This window comes from Lutjanus erythropterus, chromosome 14 (genome assembly GCF_056507025.1).
Source record: "Lutjanus erythropterus isolate fLutEry1 chromosome 14, fLutEry1.hap2, whole genome shotgun sequence".
Lineage (NCBI taxonomy): Eukaryota > Metazoa > Chordata > Actinopteri > Lutjaniformes > Lutjanidae > Lutjanus > Lutjanus erythropterus.
Window position 1 is genome coordinate 5,787,175 of NC_139330.1, and position 24,852 is coordinate 5,812,026.

At 39.3% G+C, this 24,852-nt stretch overlaps 1 protein-coding gene across 6 annotated transcripts in view; it reads left to right on the forward strand.

Moving 5' to 3' along the window:
- The window catches only part of adgrb3 (adhesion G protein-coupled receptor B3), a 172,602-nt gene that overhangs the window by 77,799 nt on the left and 69,951 nt on the right, over positions 1 to 24,852 (forward strand). For 4 of the 6 annotated variants that reach the window (XM_084735207.1, XM_084735210.1, XM_084735209.1 and 1 more), the window contains 6 exons: positions 342 to 506; positions 2,383 to 2,547; positions 3,048 to 3,149; positions 12,426 to 12,532; positions 15,487 to 15,681; positions 22,237 to 22,305. In XM_084735207.1, coding sequence (XP_084591333.1) covers positions 342 to 506; positions 2,383 to 2,547; positions 3,048 to 3,149; positions 12,426 to 12,532; positions 15,487 to 15,681; positions 22,237 to 22,305 — 803 coding nt within the window. The remainder of the gene's footprint in view (positions 1 to 341; positions 507 to 2,382; positions 2,548 to 3,047; positions 3,150 to 12,425; positions 12,533 to 15,486; positions 15,682 to 22,236; positions 22,306 to 24,852) is intronic. The other 2 variants (XM_084735208.1, XM_084735211.1) reach the window with 2 other exon arrangements.

Below are 24,852 nucleotides of genomic sequence, written 5' to 3' on the forward strand. Positions count from 1 at the left end.
AGGGATAATGGAAGCAGCTAACAAACAGTTGCTGCAGATTGTGCCTTTGATATTTGAATATTCTGAATCTTAATACGAAGACCAAAAAACACTTTTTTATGTATTATTCTGCCTTTGCCTTTGGCTAAATGCTAACCAGTGTAACAACCAAAGCAGAATAGCAGCAGTACAATTATCCAGTCTCTAGTAGCCATGTAATATTTTTGCTTTCCACTTAATGTCTGTTTTACTGGCTTTCACCCTGAGAGAGAATAGTGATCTGAATATCTCCTCCCATTTCTGTCTGCCGTCTTCTTCCCTTCACATGGGACATGCTTGTTGGGTTGTGGTTGGTGCCTCAGTGGACGGACAGTGGCAGGAGTGGAGCTCTTGGAGCGATTGCTCGGTGACCTGTGCCAATGGCACTCAGCAGAGGACCAGGCAGTGCTCAGCGGCCGCCCATGGGGGATCTGAGTGTCGCGGTCACTGGGCAGAAAGCAGAGAGTGCCATAATCCTGACTGCACAGGTAAAATCCTGAGCCTCTTAATTCTATATCCGCTTTGATGTCTAAATTCAAAATCATTATTTCAAACAAGGAAGAGGGACCAAAAACAGTGCGCCACCATCATTATTACAATCACGAGGGCCATAATCATCACTATCAACTTCAGATTAAACACGCAGCCTGATTTTACTGAGCTGTTTCACTCTTTCTTTTGTGTACCGAAAAGCTTTTGCAGCGGGAATCAAAGCTGCGTTGTAAGAATCAAGAATAATGTTTAAGACCATGCTCTATCAATTGGATTTGTAAAATCCAGTTAGATATACTGTATGCCTTTCACATAATTCAGGGTTAGCTGTCCAAACTGCCTGTCAACATCATAGATGTATTAGAGGCTCAAAGATGTCAGCTTAGTGGTCTCCATCAGGCTTTGAATTGTCTGATCATATGAAGGGCCTGAGCACTCTCATAATCTCCTGATGCAATTTTCACTGCAGCAGCATAAAACAGCTGGGATTTTATTCTGTATTCCTCTGGTATGTGTGTGGCAAAAATGATTCCTCTCAAATGTTTGAAAGTCAGTGGAAATGTTGTGTAACCAGTCCTCCAGCCTCATGCTCTCTTGGACCAGTGCAATAGGGGTAAACGCCTGTGAATGCTTACTTTCAATTTGTGATAATGAAGCGGGAGATGCTGTTGTTTGCCTCGGAGTGAGAGGGATGCATTATAGAATTTATTCATTTAATGAGGCCCGCCTATTTAGCAATTCTTATTTGTTTCCAAGGTGAGAGATCAAACATGAGCAAGACAACACAGTCTGAGCCATCCCTTAACAAGTCAACACTGTGACCATGACTGCTGGAGGCATTGTGTTGCTTTTTGTAGGAAAAAAATAAAAGTTCAAAGCAAACACAAAAGAGTTTTTCAGAAATAGTCAAATATATTTGAGCAATGTAGTGTGCTAAAAGGCAACAGGAATTTCTTTGAAATGAGACAAAATGGAATAAAGTAAAAAAAAACAAAAAAAAAAAAACACACACACACACACACACACACACACACGCACACACGCACACAGACTAATAAGTACAATAAAGGCCTGTGCAGGATTTGAATCAATGTTATGTGTTTCAAAATTGGAAGAATTTCTCCAGGACTGCCGGCACAATGAGCCCTTTGAAACTCATGAGCATGCATCTGTCTGACGAATCAGCTGCTCTGATGTGTAGCAGAGGCTTCTGTATCTACCGGGATTTGATCAATGTCTCGCGGATAGTTTTAGCCAACAGGTCACACTGGTTTTTGTTCTCCTCTCTCCTCCGGAAGCAATCCTGACAGAGGTTAGTTGTAGGACACGAAACAGCTCCACATGTGTGAAGGAGGGGGTAAGTGGAGGTTAAAATGAGAGTGGAGTGTGTTTCCTGCTCACAGGGTGTTGTACCTTTCCGTTCAGACAAGGGCATGTGATTTACTACACTGCTGAAGGGGAGCATCTGTTTTTTTGTCTAATGCACAATTTAACAGTGTTCATTACAAGGGCATAAAACATGCGGCTGGGTTTGGAAACTTCAGCATAAATGCCTTTTTAATATTGGCAAATAATCACCACTCTCAGAGCAGCTTCTTTAGCCATAAAACACACATCCTCTCGATTATTCAAAGTAATTTTGCTCATTTTTGGAGAATCATCAATAAACTGCATCTCCAAGCTGAATGCATGAGTAGTAGAAGAAATAAATGTAATCAAAAATTATATTTTACATGTCAAACACTAATTAAAAGCACAAGTGAAAAATTGCACATAGCAGTGTATCATTATAGCCGATATTCTGTTGGTTTTCTGGCAAACTTTATGCCTCTGAGAGTGTCTTTTGTCTAACCGAGAGTGATTCTGTTTTAGCCAACGGCCAGTGGAATCCTTGGGGTCCGTGGAGTGGCTGCTCCAAGTCCTGCGATGGCGGATGGCAGAGGCGAGCCCGGGTGTGTCAGGGGGCAGCGGTGACCGGGCAGCAGTGCGATGGCACCGGAGAGGAAGTCAGAAAGTGCAGCGACCAACGCTGTCCAGGTGAGCCAAAGGATAATAAGACTCGTGTGTCAATGAAAGCAGGGAGATAATTATCTCCGTGGGGTGAGTGACATGTCTCGTTACATAAGATCAGTTAAAACAGCAGCTGAGGAGGAGAAGCTGATAAGCAGATTCAGAGGAGGGATGAATGAGTGTGAATATATTTAATACTGGTGACATACTGATGACTTTTCAAAATAATCTCTTTTTGAAGTAGAGTCTTAAACCTAAAGTCACTTAATACTTCTATTATCTGAAGTAAAGAACGTAGTTTCCCACAAAAAAAAATTATTATTATTTTTATAAGTATGCGGTGCCTACAGTCACAAAAGTTGTGGTAAAAGATTCTTGAGCAGCATACTCATGTTCATCAGCGTCCATACAGCTTTGATCTCCTGTATTTCCATATGTTCTCATATGTAACATGAAGAAATTGTTGCATCACATTGGACATGCTGTTAAGCTCTTTGCATTGATATATGTGCTGCTTTGCTTTTCAGCACCGTATGAGATTTGTCCTGAGGACTATGCAGTGTCGATGGTGTGGAGACGGACGCCTTCAGGAGAACTGGCCTTTAATAGATGCCCACCCAATGCCACAGGCAAGAACATGAGCAGTACCTTTCATGTCGTTATTGATCTTTTGTTATCGTTGCCCAATTTATAAATGGTATAGTGTTCACTGAGGCATCTGTAGACTGATTTAGGTGAGTCTTCTTATTATTGGTGCTTTTCTTCCTTCCTTTAAAGCTCCTACAAGGACTTTTTAACTGGTTATGACACAGTGTCAGTTTAATACTGATTCCTCTATATAACCTACATAAACAACATAATCAAACAAGACCATTCATGAGAAGATCAGCTATGTCTATGTAGTTATTCTTAATGGCTGCCACCGGGTCGGATTCTCCTTAAAATCAGATGAAACAAGCCTGTTTTTACATTTCCCTATAAGCAAAATTAGAGTGGGTAGCACATTAGCCAGCCAAAAAGAAGCAGAAGGAGATTCTTATCTAGATAATATTTATTTTTGATGTTACATTTTGTGGTTATTACGGTAGAAACGCCACCGCTTTTGTCTGCAGGCACCTCCAAAATCAACAAAATATGAAAGTTTCTTGTAGCTTTAAAGAAATGAAAAATCGTTGTCACCCATCCCGTGGGTGTAAAATGAAGAGTGCGCCTCCCACAAAAGGATTTTTATTATGTATGATGTGGACTCAGTTATTTGTTAAAGCTACTACAAGGAACTTTCATATTTTGTTGATTTTGGAAACCCCTGTGGACTAAACTGGTCATGTTTCCTCCACCATAACCATAAAAATAAAATTATCAAAATAAAAATCCTCCTCCTGCTTCTTTTTAACTGATTAATGTACTAACATAAACACAGGCTTGTTTCATCTTCTCACTGAGCACCAACCGGGATTTCAACATTGATTTCTAGTTGAAAACATCTAAGACCTCTTTTTCACCCTCTTTGCAACCTCAATGTGTCACAAAGCACAAATCGATGTAATAATACTTATAATTTGTTCCGTCACATTTCACTGGTAGGTAAAATCTGGCCCACACTCAGACGTAATTCTACAGGCTGCGTGCTGCCGACAGGAGCTTCCAGGACGTCGCAATGGGAGAAGTTCTTAAAGTAAAATAAAAACACGCATGCGTAAGTGCTTTCGTGTTTTCGAAATTTCGACTCCAAAGGCATATACACTGAGACGAAGTATAAAGAGCAACAAAGAAGCTAATGAGGACAGGAATTAGTGGTGTTTGAGTGGCTTAGATAGAGCATTCACACTTTGGAGACCTAACTATACAAAATAATTTTTCTGGCTTTTAACCAAGAAAATTTCTATGTATTTTCCTAATTAAGCTCCAAAGCAACAATAGTCTTTCATTTGCACGTTTTAGAGGATGAATAATTTCACTTTTGCAAATCCCAGTGAAATATGGTCTAAATGTTCAATCAACGTCTTAGTCTGTGAAAAAAACTTGAACTTTTGAGCCATTTCTGAACGCTTTTTCACCCGTGACCATAGTCATCTTTTAAACGTCTTTTCAACTGAAAAATGCTCACTGGGTTATTTCACGGAGACTCCGACTCATTAGGCATTAAGAATAACCATGTACAAATAGCCAAACTTTTCAAAGATGGTCTAATTAACTTATGTAGGTTGTATAAAAGCATCTGTATTAAAATTAAGACGGTTTCATAACTGGTTAAAAACTCTGTATAGCAGCTTTAACTACGATGGCGTGATTGATTGACTTAGATTTGACTTAATTTCAGGGAATGGCTGTTTGAATCACACTGATTTGCCAACAAGTACAACTATCACTTAACAAAGGTAGAATTACCCTGCAGTTTTACACCAGTGTCACAGTATCACTGTTTGAATATGCATCACAATGTTAGTAATTTGGCTACATTATGAGGAATAATGATAGATTTGTGCCACCGTAACAAGCTGTCCTTTTGTACAGAAGTTATCAACAAGCCTTTTTCTTCTTAGGTTTCCTGCCTAATCCTTGTGTGGTGTATAAAATTGCCAAAACATCATGATGATAAAAGTATATCTACTGCCAAAATTGTGTTTCTCCATGTGAGGAGAAAGCACATATTCTCTCATCCCATTTCCACATGCAGCGATGTAACTCATGGCTTCACCCGTCAGGACACAGCGTGTGCATTGGATGGAAGGCAAAAAAGGGGAAAAAAAACCTGGTAACAGTGATTCTGTGAGCATTGTTGAAGAAAAGCACACCGAGGTCTGTTTTCAGACAGTAAGCAGAAGCTTTAATATGTGCACGGAGAGAGGAGCATCAGAGCAGAGGATGCAAGCGCTCTGACGGGGCGAGGGGAACGCTCAGCTCTTGAAAAGAAGAAAAAGGAGGCAGGAAGAGGGAGGGGGGATGAAAAGGAATGCAACCTCTGATAAAGCTGTTATGATACTTTTGTTCTCGTTGAAGGTCGGTTTGCTAACGGAACAGGACAATGTAACACTGTTGGGTGCTAAAGTTACATGCAGGTTGGACACAGTAAGCTGTTGATATACTTGAAACAGTCGGAATAGACATTTCTTCCACAACCATAAAATAGCTAACTGGCAAACTAGCTGTAGCAGCAAACACGCTGTCATTCACAGATGGCTTACCCGCGGCAAAGTTTCCCTGAGTAAGATTTACTAGCATGACATTAGCTCTCCGGCTTGACATTAGTTTTATGGCTAATAACTGTTTGGTATTATGAAGCTATTTCCAGCTCCCAGTGAGCTCTCTTTGTGCTGTTGTTTTTTTTTCTTCTTTTCTATATCATTATGATATGATTATGGAAATGTAACACTTTTACTGATTAGGACATTCATTCACACCTAAAGGTGTTTTTCGGTGCCAGATTCAGGTCAGCCAGTGGGTGAGATTGTCGCCTCCTTTATATAAACTCATTATCGTTTGTTACTGAGTGGTGTCACATTAATTAACTACCTTAATTATATTTTAGAGAAATTAAAAAATGTATTATTGCAAAACCTGGACATTAATGATCCATGTTTTCCTTATGTGCAGCTGAATTTAGCTGCTGTTACAGAGATGTTTGTCTTTGCTGCTGTCTGTGTACCAGACCTGTAACTTCATCATTTTAGGGGTAAGATCGCTTGGTCTTCGGTGTGTCAGGGGTTTTGAGGGAACAGAGACCAAATGCCAAGGAAGCAGCGAGGCCATTAAATGAAACAATGAATTGCATGGTTTTATTTTTAATGCTAAGATGCAGGAAGTCAGTCAGAGGTCAGTCTATGAAATCACATACTAAATAGTGCGCAATGTACTATAATGAGTTAGTACCTTAAAATAATGAAAAAATTTTCCCAACATGCACACTGAATATTAATAAGGAAGTTTCTCATTATTATTTTGAGACACTAACTCATTATTTTGAGATAAAAAAAAGTCATTATTCTCAGATGCTAACTCATTATGTTGAAATACTAGCTCATAATAATACTAATACTAATTATTTTGACATAGTAAGTCTTTATTTTGAGATAAAAAGTCAGTTTTGAGATGCTTACTCATTATTCTGATATAGCAAGCTGTTATTTTGAGATAATACATCATTATTTTGAGAGAATGAGTCAGTGTTTTGAGAGGGATTTTCATTATGACTTACAGGACCTTCTTTTTTTCATTAAAGTGCTTCCAAACAGAGACATGGTATATGGACAGGCTGAAGCTTAATGAAAAAATACGTAACACAGATCTAGTTTTTCATCTCTGTTAACAGAGTCTCCAGTCTGCAGTGTAACAGAATTATAGAGTAACATCAGGCTTCATGATCAAACAAAGTTTATATCACATCGACACTTCTGTCCATATTGGCACGCTCCCTTTCCTGTCCTCATTCTGAGCGCTTTGTTGCTGCTGCCAGTCTGCTGCATCACATTTACATAGCCTGGTGGATTTCCAGCGTATCATACCAGGCTCAAAATCTACAACATTTCACTTGATGTTGCCCAGTGAGAGCCTCGACAAAAGACATCGGTGTCTAAAAATCTAAAAATCATAATGACAGGAAAGAGGGAGAGGAGAAAAAAGGAAAATCTGCAGGGCAGATCATTTTTTGAGGGGCATAAGGCCAAATTTGGGGGGCATGAAATTCCTGCCCTGCCATGTACTATTATTTAATATGATCATACAGCAGGTCAACACATTCTGGCATTCTGCATTAAACCAGAGCTGAGTTCTTTGTGTTTGTCAGTGTTGGTGGACTGTGTGCATCTGCATGCACAGCCAGTCCCACACACAGATAACAAGAGGGTGCCATGTCACTTCACCAGGGAGCCAGGACCTTTATTGCTGGAGCAACAGAAGACCAGTGTCCTGATAAAAGGGTAAAATAACAGATAGCAGACATACATCATGTTTAAGCACAGTGCATCCCCCTGTCAAAGCTGGCTCTGACCACTGGAAAAAACACCATGATGGACAATAGTTCAGGTCAGGTCAAGTTTATTTGTAAAGCCATTAATCACAGCTCTAGTGTCAGTGGGTTTCACACAGCCCACATTGTGGGACTATAAATGAAAAAAAGGCCTCCCAACCTTTGACCTGTAGTTAGATCAAGGTCAAAGTCGCAAAACCCTTAATGAGAAAAATGTGAAAAGAAACCAAAGACCTCACACGCACACAGGCCTCCTCCATCCAGGACAGTCAGACGTGTAAATTGCTGCTGAGAGTGAGTAAACAAAGATGAAATATTGATCAGCGAAGGCAACACAACAAAATGCGCGACATGAATGCAGTGAGGCTGCTTGGGTGGAGGCGTCCAAATGTGTTAGGAGGAGGCATCAGCGCCTACTCAGCCGTAGTCACTGTCGTCATCAAGGTCATCATAGGAACAGCACCCAGCGCAGGGGCGTCAGCGCCACCTCGGACATCACAGATGACAACTGCCACCAGAGGCGAGAGGGGAGGAGAAGTGGAGAGGAGACGCACACGCAGCAGATGAATTTGTTCGCTTTTTATCACTCAAACGAAGGTTCGTACGCCGGGTACATTTACAGAAACCTTCTGTCATACTGGTCTGACTTTCCTGAAGAGACTGGGTGACTTCCAGGCTCTGTGCCAGGCTGAAGAAAAACACAAACACGCTGACAGAAAATGAGATTCCCAAATCTATTTAATAAACTGCACAGAAATCTTAAGATGCACTTTTCAGATAGATATTATTAATCTGCAAGGGGAAATTAAATTGTCTTAGCAGCCATGTACTCGTGATAAAATACAAAGACAAAAATACACAGAAAATGCACAAAATACACAAAATGTAAGAAAAAAAAAACACTGTTCAAATATGCAAAGTGAAAATGTAAATAAATAAATAAGGTGCAGAAAGATACAAGACACTGAGGATCATCTGACCTCAGACACAGTCCAAGAGGACTGGGTGTGCAAAGAGCAGAGTGATACTACCACTACTACTACCTGACACAGTGAATAACTGCTAGTGTGTTTACTGGATCTTTTCAGGAAATCACCTTCAAATTTTTCTGTATGATTTACATGTATGATTTTTTTGTTTGTATCATATTTAATATGTAGGGTATTTATAAACATTTAGTGATCACAATCATTTTTATTTTAGAAAGAAATGCAAATATTGTTCATTGTTTTTGTAAGATTCGGTGCATTTCAGTTGCTTTAAATAATTTGTTTCAAATAGAAACCATTTTTTATTTCATCTTGTGGTCAACAAAAACAGCTTGGTCAATATAATCTGACCTGGTCAATGTACAATACAGATTATGACACTTCATTCTTTAATTAATTTAACAGTGTATTTGTGTTTGTGGTAGGTATAATTCAGATTGCATCATGAAATACCATATCATGTGTGATACTCACATTTTCAGCACAATTTTACTATAAAATATAGTACAAAATATGAATTAATAATTCTTATACTGAAATATTAGTAACAACAGTTATTCTTATGTAACCTTTTCAAAATTAGGAAAGATTTCCTTCCCAAAAACATGAAAGTCACTACGTGAAGGCGGCCATGTTGGATTTTGCCCTCACAGGCCGGGGAGGGCAGAAGACATGACTCAGATTACATGCAGCAGGTTTTTAGGGAAAGCATTGATCACATTTAGGGCCGCAAGTAACAATTGTTGTAATCATCGATTAATCTGTTGATTATTTTCTTAATTAATCAATTAGTTGTTTTGTGCACAAAATGTCAGAAAATTGTGAAAAATGTTGATCATTGTTTCAAAGCCTAAGATGACGTCCTCAAATGTCTTGTTTTGTCCACAACCAAAAGATATTTAATTTACTGTCATAAAATACTAACCAGAAACTATTCACATTTAAGAAGATGAAATTAGAGGATGTGGACATTTTTTTTCACAAATGTGTTACTCAAAATGGTTAACTGATTGGTTATCAAAACAGTAGGTGACTATTTAAATTAATCGAGGTCTCAAAAACTAATAATACAAGTGGCGTTACATGGCTGATATTTGCTTTCATTAATGACATTTCTTTAACCTTTAAGTGTTTACAGGCAAGTTTGATGCTACGACCACTTGTAGGAGTTCTGTTGCTGTTATTTATGTGCCTGTCTTCTGAGAGCCCCAAATCTCAATTACAGTTCGAGTCACCCAACTGAAGAGGCAGCAATTAAAGCACGAGAACCACAAGCTATTAAACACTCTTCATGGGTTAATGCAGAGAAAACTGATCATGTACTCAGCAAACATAAACGCCGCCATCCTTTAAAATGAATTAGGTAATTTGTGATATTTAAGTACATTCGTTGTCTTGATGCTCTTGGTGGTGGGTGGTTTCTTTCTCAAAAGTAAAGGATTTCTTTAGTTGTTTTTCCACCACTGGATGATATTCAACACACTAAATCCACAAAAGTCCCTCTCAGAGAGTGTTTTTAGACACGTCTTATCTCTGGTAAACACTGTTTTAGCCTCCTGTCTCAGGGAGGATTGTTTGAATGAAAAGTCTCCTTTAATGGCAGCCGAGCTGAGGATGCTGTAAAAACCGGGCCGCGACAGGTCAATGCCTCGGTGGAGTGCAGCCTTGGTTTTGATCAAGCGCATCTCCACTGACCTATATTTCATACTCAACCCACTCTGCATCAATGATGATGCAAGGACAGACGACAGATTGAAGCAGAATCAAAGCGAAAGCCTCACGATGCCATCACTGACCTCATTTGATCCCATCACCCACAGGGATCAAAGCCTAAAGCAGTGAAAAAAACACTGTATTTTAAGAAATACACATAAAATAACATGTTGAAGTATGAACATTTGGATTTGGAGGGGTAAAGGATATGTGATGTGTCTCCTAACACTGTGATAAAGTGAGAAAAAGAGAATCATGTATTATTAAATAGTTGTGCTTTAAATACAGTTCATATAACATGCGGTGTACCACAAGGATCCATTTTGGGACCCTCGTTTTTTATTTATATTAATGACTTTTCGTTAATTTGTAAATCTTTTTCTATTTTGTTTGCTGATGATACTAATACTACTACAAAAATAATAATAACTAATACTACAAAATTATACATACTATATATATATATATATATATATATATATATATGTATACAGTATTGTAGTTTTATGTGCAAATAAAAAAAAAAAAGAAAAGTAGGTTTGCCACTGCTCACATGAGCGGTGTTTCTCAAGTGCTTAACATGTTTTGTTTTTTTTTATTATGACATGTCAATAAGTTTGGTATTAGGTTTTATATTACACAGCTAATAAAACACAGCCATGATTTTTCTCTGCAGAACTGTTGTGTAAACAAAATAAAGAGCTCTGGTTCAGGCTTCTCACATTAAAATGATTTTGGCCTTAGACAATTTATATCTTGAAGCTCTGCTGAATTCACATTAGAATCGCAGCGTAATACTCGACCCATGTAGCTGTATAGTCATTAACTGTTTAATGAGTGGACTGTCATACTAGACTGAAAGCAAAGGAAAGGTCATCAAGCATGCTTTCAAAATGTGTTTCAGATCGAGACAAAAACATGATTCACATGTGTCATCTAAGGAGCTTTCAAGCATATTTTAAAACAGTTCTTGAATGTGACCTCTTTTTACTGCTTTGTGTCTTTTTGCCAATTCCCACTTAAAGCGCGCAGTCTTTCTCAGTTTACAGTGACCTTTAGGAATGTCAGAGCCAAAACACTGAAGTGAATCTCTAATTTCTCAGTATCGAGCCATCATAAAATACACTTTTTTTTCCACCACTTTTTTCCTTCTTTTTGAGCCTGAAAACGATCGAGTGAAAAATGTGAAAATATTCTTTTGAGTTCTGCCGTCTTCAAAAATAGGAGTCTGGATTATGAGAGAAAATAAAACCGCCCAGGTGAAGCCGGTGTGGATGGAGACGGATGCTCAGCTCTCCTGCTGCCCTCTGGGTTGTCTCATGGTGCCGCATGGGTGCTCCCGGCGTATAGCGATGGGTTTTTTTTTTGTGTGCAGTCACGGCTTCAGTGCATATCGCCAGGTAGTAGCTGTGGAGAAGGTGGGCGGAGGAGGTGTGGTTTTGATCTCTCTCTGTCTGTGTGTGTTAGTGTGTGAACGACGAGAGAGAACAAGAGATAGCGGAGGGTTTATGTGAAGCGCCGACGCCAGGGGAAATGTTTTGTACTGTGGGAGTTTTCCTCAGGATGTCAAGCACCTGTGTTGGAGCGGTGGGGCGATGTGTGAAGTGCACTCCACCAGGTCGACAGCTGGGAAGGTGTGATGTTGGACCCCTATGTGGGATGTGTATGGCGATGTGGGTGGATATTGGGTGGTTCTGCTATTTCGGGATCACTGTTTAAATGCCTGACAGCTATCACAGCTGAGCCGCTGCATGCTTGAATAATCCACTGTAAGTTGTATTAACATGGCACACAGTGCATATATTAAAAGCCATGGGACTGTGTCTGCAGCTCATAATGTGAAACCACTTCTGTTCAAATACTGCAGCACTTTCCTTCCAGAACCTCTCTCCCTCTGTCTATAATGTGCCTCAACTCCGCTGCAAAATTTAATGGCCGACATCAAATTTTGATGGTGAGTGATGGGCAACAGAAATGGACAAAAGGGGAAAAGATAAGTCTCTCATGGAAAGAATTAATATTTCGCTCTTCCTTCTCCTTTTTTTGTCCTTCTCTTCCTCCTGCCTCCACCACTTCCATCTGCCTTTCTTTTGCCTCTCCTTTGGTCTTAATCCCACACACACCCCGCCTCCCTCCTCCCCCTCCTCACTCTCTCTCTACGCCTGCATCCTCATCTCCCCTCTCATCCCTCCCCTTCTCCTCTCCAAATCTGTCGCTGTCTCTTTCCCCTTCTACAGGCACCACTAGTCGACGCTGCTCTTTGGATCACCGCGGTATGGCCTTCTGGGAGCAGCCCAGCTATGCTCGATGCATAACAAATGAATTCAGATACTTGCAGCAATCAGTAGGTGCAAAGTCAGCTCCCTCTCACAGCCTCTGTTTCCAATGCATCATAAATTACCTCCCCAGTGTTTTCCCCCCCATCCCCCCACTCTCATCACACTGTAGCCAAAGATTAACCACTTTCAATAGAGGAGCAAATTAAAACACTGCTCTTGCCATTTTTCTCTGTGTAATGAATGGTCATCGTCAAGTCCTTAGACTGTTTGATTTAGAGTTTCTGGCATGTTCTCATCTGTGTTTGTCTTGTTGCTTCAGCTTGTTGGACTTGCGTCTCGCTGTGTCTTTCCTCACTTGCATTTCACTACATAACAAATATCATCTATTACAGGGTGTTTCTGCAACTGTGGGCATTTTTGACACTCCAAAACATTTAATAAAAAAAAATCAACCTTGATGAATTTTCAAGCCTTGATCTGCAGCATTTTCCTGCAGAAAACAATGTATAGACTATGACATAATCACTTATGATCCACAGCAATTGTGTGATGGTAGCTGTATCTGCAGAGGCCCTGCAGCCCCTCTGCCTGTATCTCTGAATTTCCCTTATTGTTTTGCTGTGCTTGGAACGCCACACCAACACAAACTGTTGGTATATGACGCCCTGATGCATTTACGAACAGCTCAGACAAATCCTACTGACTCTACCTTTAAATTTAACCACCAGGTTCTGCAATACATATAAACAATTACACAAGATTGCATATAGTCATTAATAATTTGACCTAGAACCTGTTTATTTTTTCATTGGTTATAGATTTTTTAATTTCTATACAATTTTAAGACACTTAAATGTATGTTCATCAGGCTAAAAAATACAAAAGAAATAGGGGATTTCATGTTTTTCTTTATGCAACTGAAAATGTAGACGATAAACTTAGATGTGTATTGTTATAAACAAAAGATGATATAAGCTGCTTTTTATAACAGATGGCTGATGGCTGCATCAGTCTCGCTCAATACTGGACTAATTTCCAAAATCGTTGTCTCTATTAACCACTTACACACAGACACACAGAAAATTAGGGTCCAGTTTGAAAAATACTGAAGTTACCCATTGCATTGAAATTGTCTCTGCTGAAACACCGGGGCTTTACTGTGACATCTAAAGACATGCTGCACAAATGACATTTCTGCTGTTTTTGTCATTTAAGTTTTTTATTGATTTTCTTTTTCAGTTAATCTACATATAATCATAGGACTCACAGATGTCTTAATTCTGCTTTTCAGGGAAAACAGAACTGAGCAACACAAAAAACAAACAGACCAAAAACAACAGAGAATAAAACAAAGCAATAGCAGAGAGACAGGCAATTACACAACACAAAACAAATGCACCCATAAATACAATAATGTACTGAGCCCTTAATGGAAACGATTTTTTTTTTTTTTTTCGCAGATAAATGGCAGCTAGCAAGGTCTGCCATGTTGGCTTTGACTCTTAGCATCTGATGAAATCAGCAGTAATATAACATTATTTTAAAAATGTAGCTCAAAATACACAATCACCAAGCTGTTGGGTAAGGACACGCAATAAATCCTCTAGAGGAGAAGATGATCTTTGCCTTGTTTTTCTTGATATTCAGGGTCACCTGGTGTGTGTAACCCAACATGTCTCGCTTTATAACTTCTGTTTCCATAAAAAGTGTAATAGTTTGGCTTTAAAAAGCACTTCAGTGTGGGACAGACACGTTAACCCTGCATTCCAAATTACACACTTTGTCTCTTTACTTGTAGTATGAACTGCATCGGCCCTTACAAAATACATTCTGATGCATGCAGTATGCTTACAATTGTGACATACTATTTATTCTGATAATGTAACATTGCTCCTTGAACTTTGACCCTCCTGCTCATATTGCCATCACAAAGGATTGTGGGTCAGATTAACCAGAAAAGCCTGCCGTTTACACTGCAAAATGTGACCAGATGCAGAAGGACATCCTGGTATTTTTGACACACTGCATTTGACATATTATGTATGTGTACATGCTAAATCTTTTTCTTGCATGCTAAATAGTATGGTAGTATGGGTGGTAGAACACACAGTTAGATGAAAAAAATCATATAATTGATGAGTAAACAAAAGAAAGAATTTTAATTTGGTGTAAAGTAATATTTAAATTATATAATGTCATATTTTTATTGAAGTGTTTTCAAGCCATAAAATGCTTTAGAAATGTAAATTATTTTTATGTCAACGTGTTTAATAACATCATGCACATATTTTAACAAACGTCATATGATACATTTTAACATCCAAATTTTCATTGTTGGGTTGCAGAAACACATCAGAGTACAAGTGTTTATGTTGCACCACAACAACATTAGGGAAACTCAGTTAATGGTGTCTATTTTCTTTTTAATAGAACCACACTTTTATCCAAACAAAAAAAAAAAAACTTATGTGAACTTTCTCTTTCATCCTTTTTCATCTCATGTATGATGAGTTAAAAAACTTTTCTTTTTTTTTTATTAAAGTCTGAGTTCTTTTAGGGAGCTTTATTTAATATAATCCTGCTGTAAAGTGTTTGCCTTTAGTCTGGAAATACAATAACACTTCCACTAGACTAGGTAATTTTGGTAACCCTCCATCACTTTTAAAAATAAAATAATTCAGAAGAGCTGAGATAGCACATACAGCGCTGCACCTGTGAACGTGTATTTATGGACATAAACCCTGTGCAATGATGTGAAATGTCATTTCGCTGTGCAATTTCAGCCTAAATATGTGTCTTCTGCTCCAGTTAACTCTTTTATTCATATTGGCTCATTTCAAAACATCCGTGAGGCAGAATACATTTCAGCCCGGCTTAGATATAAGTGTCACATAAAGGGCCTCAGAGAGTCGAGTCTTTCTGCCTGATTTTTCTCACTCCATTTGCTCCAAAATGTGAAGCTTAGCACCAGTCTCGAGGACACCGATGCCCCAAGTTCTGTCTTCTCCTGTTTTTGGAGGTTCAGGGGCACCTTGCGAAGGGCCAGAGGATGCTGGCAGGGGATGGGATGTCCCAGGTCACGAAAAACCTGCTGGACCTCACCCAGAGGAGGAACTTCTACGCCGGTGATCTGCTGTCTTCTGTGGAGATCCTTCGAAACGTGACGGAGACCTTCAAGAGAGCCAGCTACGAGCCGTCCTCAGATGATGTACAAGTAAGTGGACAGCAGGTTTATTTTAACATGTAGACATGGATCTTTGTGAAATATATTTAGCAGGGTTCAGCAATTATGTTATTTTTTTCACTTGCCTGATTGGGTATGTCAGAAATTTACTCACCTGAAGTAGATTTTTACTTGTCCCTGTACAAATTATTTTTTTTAGCGGTTATTAAACAATCAAAAGATAATTGTTATATTTAATGCAGCAAAGTTTAGAAAAAAAAGTAAAAAAAAAATAGTCTAGAACCCAAAGATATGCAGTTTAATATGATAATAAACAAAGAAAAGTGTGAAAGTCCATATTTGAGAAGCTGAAAGCAGCATTTCGCATGAACTTTCCTTTGAAACTTCAACGATTATTAAAGTAGCTCAATATTTTATTTCTTTTTTATCACTTGCCCAGTACTTTCCCAACATGGAATTTTGCTTGCAGGCAGTCCTAATTGTTGAGGCCTGTTTAGCGGAGAACAATTTTGAAAAAACATCTATTTGCAGTTATTTTGACTGACATTGCAACTGCAATAAAATTTACAATATTATCGTGTTTCTCATTTTCATTGAAAAACTTATCACAGTCCCTCCAGGATTTTGGTGATTGTTGTGGCCCAAAATGCCTAATTTCATGGCAGCTTTTCTGAAAAATTGTGACTCCCGTTGCAGTGTTTCTAGGCTTGTTTTGCAATGAAATTGCAGGGTCAAGTGAAAATTGGAAAAAAAAAAGTTGTCAATTGATTTTTTTGTATAATTCATTAAAAGTCAGAGGAAACTTGTTCCAGAGAGAATAAAAATGCACTCTGTAACCTTTTAAAGACAGAAAACAGGAAACACAGAAATATAAAAGTGCACAGAGCACTGGTAAATGTCAATAACAAACCTTGTGCTCTTTTCAGTACATATGACAAAAAAAACAAACAAATAGTAAATAATAAAAAATTGAGTTGGTTCATTGAGATGCAGATGTATGCTTTTTGCACAGGTTGTTGGAACTCGCAGGAAGCTATGATGACTGATAAAATGTGCAGAAAACTTGCTGTAATTGGACAAAATTGCAAAGTTGTGCAGAATTTACGGGCATCGGTTAAATTTGGGTTAACTGCTGCAAATAGCAACTTCCTGGAAGGACTGAAATGATTCTAGTGTAATTTTTGGATCTGTACCAAACAAAGACATTTTGTTCAGTCTGTAGGATCTGATGTTTAGGCCAGGACGTCTCTGCAGCACCACACTATTTAATTTTGACACACATTTCACCTTTAACAAATATTACCTCTCCTGCAATTTGAAAATTGAGAGACAAAAGAGTACAACGGTGACCGCCCACTTTTTCAACAGCTCCAGTTCCAGAAAGTGAATTTCCCGTTCATTCACTCCACTGACATTTCAGAAAATCCTTTTATAAAGTTTTAAGCCTGGAAACAAGCCAACAGACTACAAGATGAATCTTGACCATAAAAACCTTTGATTTGTAGCAAAAAAAAAAAAAGATTGGAAATTAGGGGGAAAAAAGGCAAAGGTACAAGACTGTGTACATAATTATTTGAAGAGTGAAGGAAATGCTCATCTCATCTTCTTAGATTTAATGTTTGTCATTATTACAGTGTTTCATGGTTAATAACAGTGTTGTAAATGTTGTGTCCTCAAATAAAGGACAATAGTAAGAGAGGACGTTGAAACAAGACAACCACACACAGCTCTCACCTTCACTCATCAGTACTGAGTTGCATAATAATCCAACAAAATATACATTTTCCAAAGTACGAACACACTCAGTTTCAGGACCACAGTTACACAGTATCCTTTTTTGACATCTTGTAAATTATCTTTTAAAATGAATTATTTTATGACATTAAACTGACAAAATAAGTTTACATTTTTAACCTGTTTTATTTATTATGATGTTAAAAGAGCAGCTTAAACTACACTTTAAACTATAATAGCACGTAGCTTAAATGTAAACCATGCAGAGACCACTTGGTCTTGGTGTCTGAGCCAGGCAAAAAAAAAAAAAACCTCCTTCAATCAACAATTCAACAACAGTACAAAAGCATTATTTTCCTTCCATATAAAACCGCTGTAACACGGCAAAACTTCCAAACTTGTTCATAAATTCAAAGTGCTTGGTGTACAGTAGTTACCTTAAATAAAAGGGAAAAGTAAGCGAGAAGGATGAAGGAAGACAACTGCCAATTCAATATCTCTTGAAAAAATGCTTTCACAAGGTGGAAATTTCACCATCTTGTCTCAACATATCATTCAAAGAAACATTCACATGTAAGATCAGCCGCTAACGTCGGCTTCACAGGCCAACCACTATCATTACAACAGACCAACTGCTAACATTAGCTATAGTCGGCTGGCTAACCTGCCAATAATGCTACTACTAGCACAAAAAAAAAATATTTTAGGACTGTAGATGGAGATGTTGGTGACCGGAATGTGTGTGACATTAAGTTTATGGCAGTTTACTAGAAGTTTGACAGTGAAATGTGAATAACATACATTTAAATGTATTCTCACATAACAAATGAAGGAATATCTGGACAAACAATGAAAGACCCCGACCATGAATGTAAAACATTATATTAAGCTAAACAGTTTCACAACACTTGGTATGAAGGTAATCCAAAAGTTATGGAAAGTAATCAAGTTACATTACTTTAATATTGTGATAGTTGGATTAGTTTCCTGGACACATTTTTTTTAACATGTAATTAGTAATTAGTAACCTTCCCAACCCTGCCAATACACACAATACTAATAACATATAGAACCAATTACTTGTTCTGAACATAGAATATAACTGTAATAAGAAAAGAGTGAAACCAAATTAATCATTAGTCTTCATCATAAGCAACTTGTCACCTGATACGTTATAGTTTGTGGTTTAATCTAAACCCTCAAAATATGACTGGGATTTTCATTTCCGGAACCTCACTGTTGGCCTCTGTAGCAGATTACAAATGTGTCTGTTGTGACAAAAATAATAAGCTGGATGGGGGTAATGTTTGACATAATTTACTACCAACAGTGTAATATATGAGAAAAAAAAAGGTTTTCTAACATGTCTGAAATAGCACAAAGGCTGACACACACAAACACACCCCATGGCTCTGTTGTATCAGGAGATCTCCTCCACGTCCTAAGCTGTTTCATCTCATCATGTTGGGGTTGACTGCAGTCTTGATCCTCTTTATGTCAATAGGATGATGGAGATTATAGCTAAAGCTCCACCTCCATCACCAATAAGATAATTTATGTCCTCAGAACCGTGTCATTTTCAAAGGCACTGCTTCTCGGGCCTCTTTGTGGTCTTTATGCTGCCCTGCGTGTCTGTTGTGCATGCTTTAGTTTGTGTGTGTGTGTGTGTGTGTGTGTGTGTGTGTGTGTGTGTGTGTGTGTGTGTGTGTGTGACATGTTTGCTGTTCTTTAGAGTGAATTTAAATGAGAACGAAATAAATGTGACTTGCTATTTGATGGTAACAGCAAAGCAACTTTTGAATGTTGTATGTGTGTTACTGAAATGTCTAATTCTCATCATTGCACTATTCCAAATAGCTAATCTTGCTTTGTTGCTGCATCAAGCTTGTTTTGTTGTTGTTGTTCTTTCTGCAAAGAGATGTACTTAATAGCACCGGAAAATTGGAAAAATATTAGTCTTGCCCATCAGCCATTTTCTGCATGGAAGTAGAAATAATTTCTGTTTTAATAGTGTGAAAGTTCAGTTAATTTATACAGTGCAGTTTCCTCTAACTTCTAAGTTTGTTTTTCAATGTTTTAATAATGAAAAAGTTTTACTGGCAGGCCTGTAGCTGTCATATTTATATGTATATATATACATATGTGTGTGTGTGTGTGTGTGTGTGTGTGTGTGTGTGTGTGTGTGTGTGTGTGTGTGTGTGTGTGTATAAAGCGAAATGTTAAAAGTACAAATTGCTAAATTCACTTGCTAATGTCCTAAATAATGATTGTATGAAGGAGAAGTCAGTCTCTTCTGCATCATTGTGCTGCTAAAGATTTTCTTGTTTTCGTCTCTCTTGCTGCATCGTCACGTATCAGAATCTCTGCAGACAAAATGAGGCGCAGTTGTGTGTCCAGTGAATATTACCAAAATGTTCCAGTGAAAATGATGTTCAATCAATCAATAATGAGAAACCTCTTCTTTTTATTTCATTGCAAATGAGAATTACATTTCCAGTATTTTATTTCTTAGTTTAATACATATTATGTGCTATTTAATTTAAAGACACGCCATCCCCTTGGAATTAAAAGGCTTCTATTTGCATTCTGAGGGGTCTGAAGATATTGAAAAAAGAAAAAGAAGCAGTGATTAAGGAAATAAATAGTTAACACATAATTTGTTTTAAATCTTTAAAGTAGTGTTGTAACAGAGTGTTTACATATATAACAAAGTTAAATTTGATGTTCTGTATGACATTTTAGAAGATTTTGATCAGAAATGTTGATTCTGATTGATTCTTCCCCAAATATGTGTCTTATTTTGGGGAGATGGAGAAAAAAAGATGGAACCCCAAATGTAGACTGTGAAATGAACTTTAAGGCTTATTATTTATAAGATTTAAGACATTTTAAGACTCCAAAGAACTGCAAGAGGACTGACAGTTCTTCAGCAACATGTTTTCATGTTTCACAAGCCTTTTTGTAATTCCACTGCGAGGTGAACAGTTCAGTTATTAGTTAACATCCTCATGGACAGCTGTACAAATGCCAGACAAGTTCAGTCTTTAAAAAAAATGTTGATCTTACTGAGGAGCTTATTTTGTCATTGTTAGCTACCATACTAGCCAGCTAACGCTGGTTCCTAGTGTAAGTCTGGCAGACAGCGTGGGAAATTACCTATTTAAAATGTGAACCAGCCACTGAGAGAGAAATGTTCAAACTCACCAGCCTCTATTGTAAATCATTATTTTGTGTCTGAAATCTACCAGCCATTATCATTACCAATGTTTGGCTGGTGCTAATGGTGCTAATTTCCCACCCTGCTGGCAGCTAATGGTAACAAAACATTAAGAGGAAAGCTCTAAATGATAGGTTCAGGGTTTGTGAAGTCACAGGCGGGAACCTGAACTCATCCTCTAGTGCCTGTCTCTCCATGTTAGCATTAGCTGCAGACTAACATTAAGAAACTAGTGTTAGCTGGCTAACATGGTACCTAGAAAATAAACCCTTCAGCAAGATCTAACAAACTGTTTTCTTTCTACTAGAAAGAAAATAGTTCTGATAGATTCCAGTACAGAGAGAAAGTAGTTCTGGTAGATTCTATTGTAGAAAGAAAAGTCCTTCATGAAACTGCTCTCAAGGTCAGTGGATTATCTCAAGTAACCAGGTCATGTTTTCTGAACAGAGATTTTTTGTTTTTTTGGTGCTTTGAGCACCACAAGCCGAGTGCTATCCCATTATATCGAAGAGAAGGCAGACACCTTTAAGGCTGATATCTCCAAAACTCTGCAGCTCATAGCAGAACTATCTAGATGGACAAACAGCACTGCAGATAAGAGGAAAAAAACTTTTGATTTGTGGGTGAACTGTCCCTTTAACTATGATAGGACTTAATTGGCATTCAGCTTGTACCTCAGGTTAGGATGTGGTTAATTAAATCACCAAAATGTTGAACTCACTTAATTATCCACTTTCAAAGCGCAGTGGTATTTGAACTATGAAACATAGGGGATGCTCTTTTGCTTAGTTTTCTGCACATTTATCAACAGTTTCTGCTGGATGTGAGGGTGTACGGTCTGCTGCTAATATTCTGTAGAAATAAAACCCAAATGTTCTGTCTGTGGATGGGCAACCCAGGGCCCATTCAGCCATTTTCCCACCATAGAAAATCTGTGAGATGAGGAAAGCATCCTGTCTCCGGTTATTACGAGAGCTCTATAGTGTGTGTGGGCAGACAGGAGAGCAGTCAGCCAGCCCACCCCCTCCGTGTGTCTCTGCGCTAATGCAGTGTTAAAGTGGGCACATTACCACCAGAGGGAGCATAAGCATTCAAGTAGAAAACAAGATAGCCTGTGTCAAGAGAGAGAGCCACTCCCTCAGGCACATTGTAGACCAGACGAAATAACAAGGCTAAAGATCAGACAGGGGGTCCTATTACTACTGCAGGCATGCACCCCAAGCAGCCCCTGCTCTCCGCTGCAGAAGACAATCCACACAGCTGCTCAAACATTCCCTTTCATCTTTTTTTTCTGATTGCAGCTTGTGCTTCTCTCCTCTAGCATTAAGTGTTTGCTGCAACCTGCAGGGGGGTTCAAGGTGTATTTTTGCCAGAGCCGATTCCCAGAGTCCATCTTTTCCCTGATGGTTCACCATCACGGTGTCAGTGGCAAATGTCTCAGTGCTATTGAGCCCCGCAGGGACCGACATTACTCCCTTATAGAAAATCCCTGTAAATGTCTGTATAGTATCCATAACAGTTCTTTTGAGTGCATGGTGTTTATGTGCCATTATTTTTAAAAGCATCTTTGCTGCAGTGCCTGTAATACTTGCGTGTGGGTGTATTACGTATTTTCCCTTTCATCATCTCCACAGAACTTCTTTCAAATCATCAGTAACCTCTTGGAGGAAGAAAATAAGGAGAAATGGGAGGACGCACAGAAGGTAAGCATGTAGCTGTACACACAGTAAATAATTCATTATGCTGCACGAGTGTCTCGGGGCGTGTTTGCAGTTGCTCCATCTGATCAGGGGAAATAAAGAAAATTCAGGTTAGTTTTGAGATCATGTTATATTACTCGTATCACTGCGAGGGGTCATTTTAGCAGGTGTGACATCTGGCCTCATTTAGAAAGCCAGTTCCTCAGAGCTCCACTTGGTGGCAGCAGCAGTGCCACAGAGACTGTCCACCTATCATCACTGCAGGACTCACTCCTGCTGCACACATTGTTTCACCCAGCTGATGCAGATCATGGCAACCGGTGTGATTAGATCATTCAATCGGCTGAATTTTATCACAGAAACGGACAGTTTAGATGTTGCATTGTTTGTACCACAGGACTCTGCATCTGTTTGACATTGTAAGGCAGCTGTATCTCAGTATCTAGTGCAAATGTAGGGGCAACAGACTGCAGCACTGCTGTAGTGTCCCGTCGATCAGAGTACAGAACAGTACACTTTCTCGACACTGTGTTTATCCATGGAGATTGGCTTCAGGGTACGTCCTCTGTCGGACACATCTCTCAGCTCAAGAGGTGGCAACTCTTGTTTTCAAAGCTGCCACTGGTGTCTGAGACAACCTGAACCCTGAAATCACGCACATCCAGGATCTGACAGAGATACCATCTGTGATGACTGCAAGTCTGCAGAGGGCATCTGCTCTGTTGTCACCTTCTCTGCTAAATTGACTTAAATTAGGTATCACCTGCACTGACGGGCATCTTAAAATCAGTCAGATCTCTTCTCTCGTCTCCATTTCTTCACGCCTGGCTTCTAGTAAGATTGTAGGGGGAATGCAGGCAGTTCAAACTCTGCCATGAGTGCCAGTCCTGAGTGTCTCTACAGGCAGTAATTAGGTGTTTACTCACTGCAGCTTCGGTTTGGCAGGCCCCAGAGGTAGGTTGTCGGTGAGAGGAGCTCACAAATGAGCAGTTTCGTCAATAAGAATGCGTCAGAGATGGAGACAGACAGATTAGAAGAAATATAGGAATAGGAAGAGATGTCTTTGTGATTGAACACCCAGAAGAGATATGTGTTAATTATTTCTGTAGTTATTAATGTGCCTGTCTAAAGGAGTGCTGCTTCAGTTTCGGCACTCCAGCACGTCGTCTGATTTCAGCAGACGATGCCTGGACTTCACAGTTATCAATTTTTCTCACTTGCTGGCTTCCCTTGCATTAATGAGTGTTCTGAGCTCGTTTTTTTTTTTTTTTTACACAGCACCCACACACTGCGCGCCATGGACATTGAAAACACTCACATGAAACACCTCACTATGAGGTTTCGGTCGCTGCAGAGTTGGCTCTGTGCGGAGATCACTATATATTCACCTCCTGTCACTGTTACCATGGCAAGGAAAGGAAGAGCTCTGTCTACAGAACCTCCACTGCAGCCATTTCCCTGCGCTGCCTTCACATCTCACGGTTGCCATGGAGACCAGCCGAATGAGCATGACTGCACTGTGCGTCAGACATGCCGGAAGGGGCGACGTGATGTGCTTTTCTCCCCCACTATGGCTTTCACTCTGCTGTGTCAGAGGCTCTCAACTTCAGCATCACTGATCCGCTTGCCTGGCTTAGCAGGGGCACATGTAGCGGCATGTGCAAACACACAGAACACAAGGTGTTACCGAGGAGGGAAATACCTGCCTCAGGTGTTTGTTGAATATCAAGAGTGAGGTGCTAATTGCCTAATGCCACTCAAAGGCCTTTCTAATTGCCTGACACCGTCACTGAGTGCTCACACATTTGCACAATTCCTGCAATAATATTTGTATAATATGACACATTTCTCTCGCAATTTGACATTTTGAAATGTTACAGCATTGTTCTGCAGCAAGTGGCAACTGTGTTCGAGTCTGGCATAAATGTTGTCATGTATGGCACAGCTACACAGTCCTACAGCCAGTGTTCACTACGTCCCAGTCAAAGGACAAAACTGCTGGCCCTCAAATCAAAGCCTCTTATTAGATCTGACCCATCACCACGAGATTGGCGGGCAGGACGGCCGTCCAATCTTTTGAAGGTCACTTATTGGATTTGCGTGCCTTTGATTTATCGTCTTGGAGGAAAGAGCTGACCCGACCAGCAGCGTTGCTGGTCGAGCCGCGGAGCTGTCCGCGGTGCTGAATTCCTGGCTCTGCATTCTCTAGCTGAGTGCTGATGTCCGTGAAGCATCGCATGAACCCAGGCACTCACCCTTGACTTGGCAGAGCCTTTCAGAAGAGAAGCCAACCAACAACTGTGTGTGTAAACTGGGTGGTTAAAGCTCTGATGCTGGTACAGTCACATGAATGGTTCAATTAGGGCTGCAACTGCCTGCCCGTTATTTTCAGGATTAATCGACTAATCTTTTGATCTGTTAGGTATAAAAAAAAAGACGTAGGGCCCCAACTAACAATTATTTTGATTATTTTCATACTTTTTGTCTGATTATTTGCCTGTTTGGTCTATAAAATGAAAATAAAAAATATACTTTTACTGTCATCAAAGA